Source organism: Lagenorhynchus albirostris, chromosome 1 (genome assembly GCF_949774975.1).
Source record: "Lagenorhynchus albirostris chromosome 1, mLagAlb1.1, whole genome shotgun sequence".
Taxonomy (NCBI): Eukaryota; Metazoa; Chordata; class Mammalia; order Artiodactyla; family Delphinidae; genus Lagenorhynchus; species Lagenorhynchus albirostris.
Genome location: NC_083095.1, coordinates 151,521,615 through 151,533,631, shown reverse-complemented (window position 1 = coordinate 151,533,631; position 12,017 = coordinate 151,521,615). Strand labels below are relative to the sequence as shown.

The 12,017-nt window shown below is 46.0% G+C and overlaps 1 protein-coding gene across 7 annotated transcripts in view; it reads right to left on the bottom strand.

Moving 5' to 3' along the window:
* The window catches only part of AGBL1 (AGBL carboxypeptidase 1), a 958,763-nt gene extending 953,312 nt beyond the window's left edge, over positions 1 to 5,451 (bottom strand). For all 7 annotated transcript variants that reach the window (XR_009541841.1, XM_060156164.1, XM_060156157.1 and 4 more), the window contains exon 1: positions 5,306 to 5,451. Coding sequence is in view for 6 of the 7 variants with exons in the window: in XM_060156164.1 (XP_060012147.1) it covers positions 5,306 to 5,356 (51 nt within the window). In the remaining variant the exon portion in view is untranslated. The remainder of the gene's footprint in view (positions 1 to 5,305) is intronic.
* Between the last annotated feature and the right edge of the window lie 6,566 nt (positions 5,452 to 12,017).

The following is a 12,017-nucleotide window of genomic DNA, read 5'->3' as shown; positions in this document are numbered from 1 at the left end:
AGGTCAGGGATGGGGAGGTTGCAGGGAACACATCACATCCCTTGGCAACAAAAAGCAGAGATGCAGTCATGTCTAACGTCCCCCATCCAAATAGCTTTGCAATGGTCACCTTGGTTGAATGTCCTGTAGTGCCCATCACCTACCTTTAGGGATAGGCAGACATCACCAAGGGCATGATCGGATCTGAAGCTTGCCACTCAAGGCTCTCTAACATTTAGGTAAACTCCCATTTCAATCACGAATTTTCTGTTTTAATCAAACTCAGTGCCATGGCAAATACCCTGTACTCTCCACACTTTCCTGACATAGGAAAGATCACTGGGGACCCTTATCACCCTCTTAACTGCACCTTCCTCTGCTGAAATCTGACCCATTTTCCAAGGTCTTCCCTGAATATCCAGTGAGGAGGAGACTCTTGTCCCAAATTCCACTGAATTTTCTTTTGATGTTTACGTTTACCATGGCGTTCATCACATGCAAACCTGCTCTACAAATATTTTTATCCTCCTACCTTACCCCTTGAACACTGTATTTTCATGAGGGCAGGGACTGTGTTTAATTATAATAACTGCTATTTGTCAGGCACATAACACCTTTTTACATGCATTTTCTCCAAACATATAGTAAGCTCATGAGTAGATAGTATAATTCTCATTTTACAAATGAAAAAAGTTCAGCAAAGAGAAGTTCAGTAGTGTGTCCTGAGTCACACAAGTTTTGAATGGCTGAACTAAGATCCAAAGACCTTGCTCTTCTTGATGTATCCTCCTACCCAATACTCTGAATCTCTTCTAGCACATAGGATAGCTATGGAGGGTTGGATGGACAGATGGATGGATGGATGGATAGATAGATATTAAAAATATCCAACTGACCCAAATCAAAACTGTTACCTTCCTTTATCAGGAGTTATTTACCCAAATATCAATACAGGATGTGGAAGATTATTTTAGTTCTATTATGAGTAATCCATAACCCCTCAGTCTTCAGGTTCAGTCATGTAAGGTAATACCCTCATAATAAAGAGTGAGTGGGGGGTCTTCCCTGGTGGCGCAGTGGTTGAGAGTCCGCCTGCCGATGCAGGGGACACGGGTTCGTGCCCCGGTCCAGGAAGATCCCACATGTCGCAGAGCGGCTGGGCCCGTGAGCCATGGCCGCTGAGCCTGCGCGTCCGGAGCCTGTGCTCCACAACGGGAGAGGCCACAACAGTCAGAGGCCCGTGTACCGCAAAAAAAAAAAAAAAAAAAAAGAGTGAGTGGGTATTCCCTAGGTCATGTAAGCACCGGAGACCAGTGAAAAGACCTTGGAGCGACAAGATCCTCTTCACATCTCTCCTCTAGGGATTTAAGTTTCTGCCATTGAGCCTTGAGCGGCTTATGAGGGTCAGTGTTCTCATCTATAAGACAGACCAGCCACACCCCTCTCACAGGTGGCACAGAGAGTGATGTTAGGTAATGAACGTGAAAATTTGGCGTAGAGTGGACCCTTAATCAATGTTTATTTTTTCCAATCTCTAAGTCCAAGGAGTTTAAGAAACTGTGAAAGCAACAAGGTCTTAAAAAACAAAACACCATATAAGGTCATCTCCCCACTCCCAGCTCAGCACAGGGCTCCATGCCTCCATTGCCCCCTTCATCCTCCAGTTTGACTGGCACCAAGTCATTCTTTAGACACTGACAGAGGCTGTTTCTTGCCAATTTTGTCCCTTTTCCATTGGGCACTTGTCCTTCGGGCGTTTTTCTTTTTCTTTGTTTCTACTGGTGCTTGAAATTAAGACAGATTTCAGTCTTAATTTAATAAGTCCTCCCCCTCCTGGTTTATTTCTACGTTTGTCTTGCAATTGAGGCAGAAGTCTCCAAAAATAAAAACCTCAGAAAGCCTCAAATTTCACCAGCAGAGGAATCCTGTGATGTTTAGAAGGTCTGCACAATGTTTACTATCTAAAAGGAAAATTCTTCTCTTGATTTTTCCAAACCCTTCTGTTGATGTCCAAAGGGAAAGCTCAGTTTCCGCTACACCTAGCCCCGTGTATGTACAATAGATGGATATTTTAAATGCATGTTTTGGAAACAAAACTCCCAAGTGCTATGAATGAAACATATCAGTCATCATTCTTCTGCCCATCCCCTCCTTGCAGCCCAGGGGCTGAAATCATCTGTTGTCTTGGAAATATCCTTGGAGGAATAAGTCCAAGGGGCAAAGTGGAGTTGTCACCCCCTCCAGGTTTTCTATTATCTAAGCTCAATGCTAACTCAAGACAGGAAGTCCCACATCCTGCAGCCTGGTTGGCAATCCATAATAGATAATGTTCCTGGAGCCCAAGTTGAGAAATGAAGCTTTGCTATGCACATTTTGGCCAAGAGACAGACCTGGGATTCAATTTGAGCAACTATAACATAAAATAATAAAGTGCAAATGCAAACAGCAAAAATGTGCCCATATCACAGCTCAGAGTGTGCCAAAGCTGACCAGATAATTATACATTTTTCATGTTTTGATAAGGTACTTAATTGGCATTTTGTGGGACGCCACTGGGTGAGGGCTCCCAGCATCAGGGCTGGCGTGGAGCCCACATCCTGCTACCCTGGCAGCTTCCCATCTTCCCCATTAGCTCAAACCACATGGAGAAATGAGAGCAGGACGAATGAGACACCTTCCTTTTTTTCCAAGAGTACTGGAGTCCACCCAGGAAAAAAGCAGGGCAGGTTGATGAAAAGCCTAGGCAAGTGTTCCCAGCCTCTCCACTGTGTACTCAACTGGGGAAATCATAAAAACCAGAGTCATTTGAACTGCCATTTATAGTTTACAAGCACTTTTCAAATGGGTTCTCTTAATCCTGGCACAAAGGGCTGAGCAAAGTATTTTTATTGCCCCCCTTTTACAAATCTAGAAATGAAGGCTCAGAGAGGTTGAGGGACTTGCCTGAGGATTTACAGCCAGTAAGTGCCAGAAATGGGGCGGGATCCAGTTCTTCCTGTCTCTCATCCGTGCTCTGGGCTGTCTCCCCCTCTACACCCAGGCCCTCATGAGTCAGTCTGATTTTCTGCCTCAACTAAAATGATAAAAGTCAGGGACTTGGAAAATGTCTGGGTAGAAATCTGATTCTCATACTTTCAGGACAGAGATATGGCTGTGTTTAAGTCAGGGTAGGAAAAAAAAAATTCAATTACTCCTTTCCCGTCTGTACAGGAAAAGAAAATAGGCAGAAAACTGATATTTCTTAATGATCTAGTTTATTTTGTCATTGTGGCCCAAAGAGGCAAAAGTGGTGATGCCCTGGAGTAGGGGGATTTCTACTATCATATCATAGGGACATTGTCACCCCTGTGCTTGCTCTTTCTGGTCATCTGATCTCTCTTTCTCTCTTCCCTTGGCAATGTTCTGGGGTGCTCCTGAAAGATATGGGAAACTCATATCCTGAGCTCACATTCTGCTCAGACATAACCACTGTCTTCCACAGGTTTGAGTAGCAGTACAAAGCCTTCGGTCTCTCAACTTTGTGCACAAGGAAAGAACTGGCTTGAATCCCTAAGACCTTTGGGATCCCCGATCAAAAGCACTTCAGCCTAGCCCTTCTCAGAAACTCTGCCGGGTTTAGTCCATGGGGATTGGGGATGGGAGTAAGGCATGAAACCCATCATGAAACATCATTCCACGGCATATATGCTCCGGGTTCTCTTTTTTAAAATTATGTCAGGGTTCTGACTTCTACTCTCAAGACAGAAAACAGGTTCAGGCAGGCACTTGGAGAGGGCTGGCTCAGGGCTCAGCCAGGAACTCAAGTCAATTCCATCACCAGATTCTGAGATCAACTAGAGCGCACAGGGGAAGCATGTTCTGGTTATTTTACTGTTCTGGTTAATTGGGAACTAAGCAGGGTATATTGAACATAATTAAATCTTTCTTTGATGACTGAGAATCTTGCAATGCCCTGGAACAATCATTCTAAATATCAATTAGAAATCCCCACGGGTAGAAAGACAGGAGATTGAGTTCATCCTGCAGTGACTTCCAGGACAAATGTAAATTTATTTTGAGGTCCACTCCCACCCCCAACACTCCCAGTCCAGAGGCATTCTTGCCTCTAATGCATCGGATAGAATGAGTCAAAAAAACAAGGTCCAAAGGATATTGAAGTTCTTTGGTGCTAGTTCCAGTTCCCCTATTAAGTGGTTAAGTGACCTTAGGAAGCTATTTCACTTCTGAGACTCAATTGCCTTATCTGTGCACTGGAAGGTTGGATTTATTGGTTCTTCAACTTTTTATGGATATACATTTCCTTAAGAATCTGAGCAAAACTAAGCTTTTCAAAGCTGGGAAGTATGCACGTAAGTGCAAAACATTTACATTCTAAAGCAGGGGGTGAGGGTCATGGAGACCCTTGAAGCCCATCCTCTATGATACCCGTCCATGGACTTCAGGTTTAAAATCGTGGAGTAGAAGATCTCTTAGCTCCCTTTGAGCCCTGGCATTCCCTGCATCCGGTTCAGTGCAAGCATCTACCCAAGTCTATAGAGCAGTGGTTCATTGACTTTAGTTGCACTTTGAGACCACCTGGGGAGTTTTCAAAACTCCAGTGCCCAGGTTGCTCCCCAGATCAATTAAATCCGAATTTGGGTAAGTGGGGGTCAGCATTTTTTAACACCCTCTGGGAGTTTCTAATCTGCAGACAGGTTCACAGTTCCTATTCCTCTGGAATAGGAATTCTCAAAATTAGGAGTGAATAGAATCACGGAGAGGGCAAGGCAGATTCCAGGGCTCCTGCCCCTGGTGACTGCAGTTCCTTCCGGCAGATCCCGCCTGAGAAGATGCACTGTTAGCAGGCATCCTAGGTAATTCCGACTCAGACCACTCTTTGGGAACTTGGTAACAGCCATTCAGCAGAAGCCCAGAGGAGTCCTCTGCCCTGCTGCCCCTTTCCTCCTAGGCAGTTCTACGTACCCACCCCGAAGTCTCCTGCCCTGCTCAGGGAGAACTTGAACAGGTTTGCTTTTGCCAAACGGCCTTTTTCTCCATCTTTCTCATCTCGAGCAAACCTGGATCTTTTAGCCCGAGTATCTAACCCCACCAGGTTCAATAATTTAAGCAGAGCACTCATCAACACCGTCAGGTTTAATATTTAAACACCATAGCATCACTTAGGTCAGCCTCAAGGTGAGAGCTGCTGCCGACTCTGGCGTTACTGCTGTTTAGCAAACCGGGCCACTGGTGCCAGAGGGGACTGCGGGGAGAGCCCGGCTCCGAGGCAGGCCCGGCCCACAAAGACCCAGCCGGCCGGGTTCTGCAGCTCTCTGCCTCTTCCTACCTGGAGCGTGCGCAGCAGGACCTGCAGCCCACTGGCTTCCTGTTCTGCCATCACCTCCTCCGGTCCGGGAAAATCGGCTGCCCGCGGCCAGATCGGGGCTAGAGAGGCAGCGGCTTGCCAAGCTGACCTCGCTGCCTGCCTGGCGGGAGACTGCTGCACGGGGAGAGGCCTCAGCTGCACATGCTGCCGAGTGTGAAGTGACCGCACTGTAACCCTAGCCCTCGGCCCAGGCGCGGGTGCCCCCCCCCCCCCGCCACGCCGACTCCCACTGCAGGGATTAGGTGAGTCCCGGCCCGGGGAGGGCCGAGCATTAGGGCGCGGGGGTGGAGAGGGCCCCGGTGTGAGTCACTGACCCACCTCCAGGCCCACGCAGAAGCCACCCTGAACGGCTGACAGGCATTCCCAGCTGACCTGGTCAGACTCCCTGCAGAGGCTCGTTCGGCCCTCCCCGCTGGTCCCCCGCTCCTTTATTTTGGTGTGTTGCTGGCTCCCGGGTAACAAGAGCCTGGAGAGTGCTTGCACAACCGTGGCCTTGCAGGGCACAGAAGCCCAGGGCTCCCTGAGGTCCCAGGCTTAGGGACTGGAGCTCTGGCTGAGAAGGAAGGGAACTGCTCTGGACGTTTTCTACTAACTGGGTCCATTATACAATAACCCTATCGAGGTGGTACTATTCTTACCAACCCTGACCCCTTTTGACAAATGAGAAAACCCAGGCACAGAGCTGTTAAGCCACAAGAGCAGAGCTTAGGAGTGTATGCCCGGCCCCCCATAGGTGAACTGATACCAAAGCACAAACACTGACCATTACACCATCCTGCCTCTTGCTGCTGCAGACGCACTGATCAAAGTAATGAGGGCTGGGAGCTCCGTCCCCTGCTTCAGGGAGAGTGGATGCCCTGGCTGATTTCCTCCAGACCAATGCAGGATCCATCATCTCTTTCTCTGTCTTCTGCTCAGAATGTGTCAGAAGAGTTTTAGTGGCTATTTGGCCACCTAGCCCCCTTCCCCATGTCAACACCTAGGTGTCTCGTAGTCCTTTAGGTACTGGCTTCTCAGAGTGTGGTTGGAGCATCACCTGGCAGCTTGTTAGGCTCCACCCCAGAGCTCCTGAATCAGAATCTGCATTTTCACAAGATCCCCAGGGGATCCATAGCTGGTTAACAAAATTACTAGAGGATTAAAGTTCAGGAAGCCCCGATTTTGACCACATGGATGACATGGCCACAAACAGTCCACGTGTTAGATGCCTGACAATTTTTGCCCCTATCACTAGCACCCAGCAAGCTCCAAGCACAGTTTTCGCGTGTGAAATGGGAGAGTGAGCTCATTGAAGTTCATGACCGACAGAGAGCAAGCTAGGCAAGAGGGCCTGGACTCACAGCCAACACCCCCGTGCAGAGTTCAGGGAGCTTTTGTGAGCATCAAAGCATCCAGCTGGCAGCTGCCCAAGCCCGTGGTGGTGATCGAGGAAAGGGAGTTTACATTTCCTGATCCTACTTGGCTGAAATGTTCCCAAGTCAGGAGACAGATAGCATCTCAGTTATTCCCTCTCAATGCTAAGCCTCGCAAGCCCTGAAATTCATGTGGTTCCTGCCATCCAGAAACTTCCACTCTTAATGACTTTAAATATGACGACCTTTCATGCAGGGAATGGACTATAATATGTCATGTTTATAGAGCTTGGGAGGTGGGGGCAGTTGATCCCTACACTTCCCACCACCTCTGATGACAGGAGGGAAGAAACAAAGGCCCCCTAAGGATTTCTTCCTTCTGTGAGGTGTGGAGCTTTTCAAGGCACACATTCTGTGATCCTTTAAGGTCCAGGGATGCAGGGAGGACTGAACTGTCCCATGTCATTACCTTAAGGGCAGATATCCATGCCCCTCGGCTGCAGCATAAAGAAAAAAGAGAGGGAGGAAGGAAAAATAAAAACTCCCTTCCAACATATATCTCAAAAATAGTTTACAGAAAAAAGCCACTTGGGGGGAGGGATACACTGGATGATTGGGACTGACATATACACACTACTATATATAAAATAGATAACTAATAAGAACCTGCTGTATAGCACAGGCAACTCTACTCAATACTCTGTAATGGTCTATATGGGAAAAGAATCTTTAAAAAAAAAAGAGTGGATATATGTATATGTATAACTGATTCACTTTGCTGTACACCTGAAACTAATACAACATTGGAAATCAACTATACTCCAATAAAGATTTTTAAAAAAAAAGAAAAGAAAAAAGCCATTTTGTAGTGAGAATTCACAAAAACAACCTTTGAGGACATAACTAAAGGCACTTTTGTGGTCACAGGCCCTTATATTAGCATTGACATAAAATCGGCCCCATTTGAACAGGGTCTCTTGGTTCAGCTAGCTGGAATTGTATAGGACAGAGGCAAGGTGAAAACCTTATACATAAAGCAATCACTCTCTTCTACTCAGTGACCCCTTTCCCCTGCAGCACCATTAACCCTATTTTCAGTAAGAAATAAGGAGTGGGCTCCCTCTGTCTCACATGCCCAGCTTCGATGCACTTCCCCATCACTCCTGACAAAGCTCCATCTTCTGGGGAGTCATCACCCACTTGCCCATGTGGATACACATGGATTCCAAACAAGGAATAAAGTGTTGGTTTTGCCCTCTGATTTTCTAACAAAATTAGGTCTCGCCTCTAGCTTGTTTCAGCTCTCCATCATACCTTTAGCACATTCCTCTCTTGCTCCCCCAACACTTACACCTCATCATTGCCCCGTAGAGACCTTAGCAACCCTGCTCCCCTCTCCAGCACAACCTCCTTTACTCTCAAGCTTTGAGAAAACCCCAGCAGTGCCCCCATGCAAACCTCCCTCTCCTGGATTCTATCTTAATGAGACTCTAGTTCCATGAGTGGGCTGATTTATTCTGGCTGGAGTATAAATGGGTGATAGTAGCTTAGCGTGCACATCCCCATTAGTATTTGAATTTCAGCAGGGACTTTTTCCTAAAAGGTAGGAGCTGATACCCAAGCTTGGAATCCTCCTGGGCAATACAGGTATCCAGAGTAGATTGAAATGAGTGCTCATTACCCACGTGGGGTAGCCAACAGGGGAAGGTCTGACCCTAGGGAAGCTTAGGGAGGATGTTACTTTGTGTGGAATAGAAAGACCTTCTTACTTTCTTCACTTCATACCTTTTGAAGAAGGCATTTAGGGAAACTCAGATAGAACTCAGCCCTCTGGCTTCAAAGAAAGATACATTTAATGTGGTCCAGAGATTCCTGCTGCAGTTTCAGGAGGTCTCCAACACCACCTCCTGGTCCAGTAATTCACTAGAAGGACTCACAGAACTCAGCAAAGCTGTTTTACTACAATTATGATTTATTATAGCAGAAGGATACAGATCAAAACCAGCAAAGGGAAGAGGCACACAGGGCAGGGTCCCAGAGAGACCAGGCATGAGTGGCCAGTTATGCTCACCCAGGACATTGTGTGGACAATGCTTACTTCTCCCAGCAACAGTGGGTTCCAACACGCACAGAGTGTTGCCAACCAGGGAAGCTCACCTGAGTTTGGCTGTCTAGGGATTTCATTGGAGGTTGGTCGTGTAGACATGACCGACCTTAGTCTCCAGCCCCTCCAGAGGTCAAGCTGACACCATGTGGCCCAAGGTCCCCACCTAAATTATATTGTTTACACAGTCTATCTAGCGTGGCCCAAGTCCCCCAGGCAAACAGACACTCTTCTCAGGCATCACATTCCAAAGACTTAAAGATCACCTCTCAGGAGATGGGCAAGAGCCAGAACTTTATTTGCACAAGGTTAATCCTTTACTGCACACCTGCCCTCTTCTCCCATAATCTCAGGCCCAAGAATCTCATAATATCTCATGAATAAGCTGGAGAAATAAGCACCAGCCTGTATAATTAGGAGGACCAAATAGCTGGTAGAATGTCAGTACTCAAAGGGTGGTGATTAATAAACTGATGCTGATTCAGAGGGAGTTTCCTAATAGCATTCAGAGAGTTCCCCTGGCTCTTCCTATTCAACATTTTTTCTCAATGACTTGGATGAAAATACAAACTGCAAGCTTATCAGATTTTGATGACACCCAATTGAGAAAGATACAAATATGTCAGATTACATAGTGGGATCCAAAAAGATTTCAGCAGCCTTGAGTGATGGACCAGATCCTACAGGATGAAATATAATAGAGCCAGGTGGACGCTCCTTCCCCTGGATCCTCAACACCAACTGTGCAAAAATAAGGTAAGATACTTGGCAAAGCAGTGTTGAACATGGAAAGGCTTGGGAGTTTAGCCAGAGGGGAGAACCATATAAGTGTCAGCATGGCCCCATATCCCAAAGTGTCTTTTCAATCTAATGCCATCATCTTTAGAGGGGGATGAACGTTGTATCTGTAACCAGGATGGAAGTGAGGCTGCATTGAGGTCCCACCTGTGCAGGACCTCAGCACAGTCCCTGGCACAGAGGAAGTGCCCATCAATGAGAGCTATGTGTTATTATTATGGACATCACCAACAAAAGGGTCATAACCACAACAGAGGAGACCCGAGTCCTGTTCAACACTGCTTGGTCTCCAGATGCATGACAGCTGTCGCCAAGGCCAGAAAAGATGTGGAGGAGGGCTGGGTTCTGAAGGCAAGAAACAGAAGCAAAGGGTGGAGCTATGAGGAGCCTGATCTGGGGCAGGTGCAGAACTGTGCTGAGCTGGTTCAGGCCAACGCGAGGGGCTATTTCCGTGCCCAACAGGGACTGAGAGACCGTTTGGTCAGAAGGTTCCAGAGGGAATTCCAGGACTGGGTGACTTTAATAGGCCCTCTGTTCAATGACTTGATAGGGTGAGGAGAAAGACAGGCGCTCCCTGGCTCCAGGTCATACAGCCAGGAGATGGCAAAGCTGGAACTAATTCTCCCTTCGAAGCTGCCCTTTAGAATGTGGCCCACTGTCCCAGGTGGCACATGCAATGATTTGGGTGGAACTCGGATAAACAGTTTACATTTCAATAGATAGGTTGTATCTCAGCCTGTATTGGAAGAAATATCTAATTAGCACTATAAAACCATGTTTTCTCAGGTATTCATTCTCATGATAAAGATTAAAGTTTAAAAGTGAGTCAGTGTTCAAAACTATAATTCAAAAACATACATGCACCCTTATGTTCATAGCAGCACTATTTACAATAGCCAAGACATGGAAACAACCTAAATGTCCATCAACAGGTAAACAGATAAAGAAGATGTGGTGTATATATATACACAGTGGAACACTACTCAGTCATAAAAAAGAATGAAATAACACCATGTGCAGCAACATGGATGGGCCTAGAGGTTCTCATACAAAGTGAAGAAAGCCAGACAAAGACAAATATCCTATGATATCACTTATATGTGGAATCTAAAACATGACACAAATGAACTTATCTACAAAACAGAAACAGACTCATAGAGAATAGACTTGTGGTTGCCAAGGGGGAAGAGGGTGGGAGAGGGAAGGATTGGGAGTTTGGAATTAGCAGATGCAAACTAGTATATAGAGAATGGATAAACAACAAGGTCCTACTGTATAGCACAGGGAACCATATTCAATATCCTCTGATAAAACCATAATGGAAAAGAATAAGAAAAAGAATGTATATATGTATAACTGAGTCACTTTGCTGTACAGCAGAAATTAACACAACATTGTAAATCAACTGTACTTCAATAAAATAATTTTTTTTTTAAAAAACTGAGTCAATGTTAAGGAAAACATTTAGGGAATAGTACACATGGCTCTCAGACACAGCAAAAATCTAGAGGGAGGAAAGTTAATAGCTAAAATTATAGAAGGATCACATTGCTCCACGCTTCCTGTCTAATATTCAGCTTAGATGATCTTTTCTTAATCTTATAGTGAGACCAAATCTCCCTCAAATAATAGCTAACACCCTCCTTCCTCAGACACATTTTAAGCTGATTAGTATAAAGATTTACCCAAGCCCACACATGTGACCAGTCTACCTATCATGATGATTTACATGTAATGTTACTATCTTTAAGCTTTCCATTTCATGCTCTGGTTTTCTTCATTTTCACTTTCCTGATTTTTCCTGCCCTATCTCCAGTACACACGTGTGTGTACACACTGGTGCCTGCACACGTAGACACACACATTGTCTGCAACCTTCTGCCAATCAGAACAATGCTGCCTTGACAATACATCAGAGAGTTGACTGTCTGTCCCTACTGCCTCTCAAAAGATTTCCTTCCCCTTCTAATGCATGAAATTCCTAAAGGGGATGGGTGGGGGCAAAGGAGAAGAAATCTAGGTCCAAGAGCTGGTGTTCTGTGTACATAATGGAATCCTTGTCCAAGCCCTTTGAGTCAGACATTATTCCAGATTTAGTTTCCAGATGAGAAAACTAAGGTTAAATTACATGATGGTGTTGTACAGGGATTTGATCCTGGGTCCATCAGCCCCCATGGCCCTGCCCTCCAATGAGAAGAGAAGCTGGAGGTGCAGAAGTCCCAAAAGGGAAGTTCTCAATGAATTTACATTCATAAATGACAAATGTGGATTCTTTCCTGAGCATAGAGGAGAGTGTAGGTAGGAGGAGGACGTACCCTGCAGTGAGCGTGTGAGTGCAGCCCCCAGGAGTCTTAGCTGATCTAGAAAGACATAGTGACCTAGATGCACATGAATACAGGTACCTCAGGCAGAAGCGGAG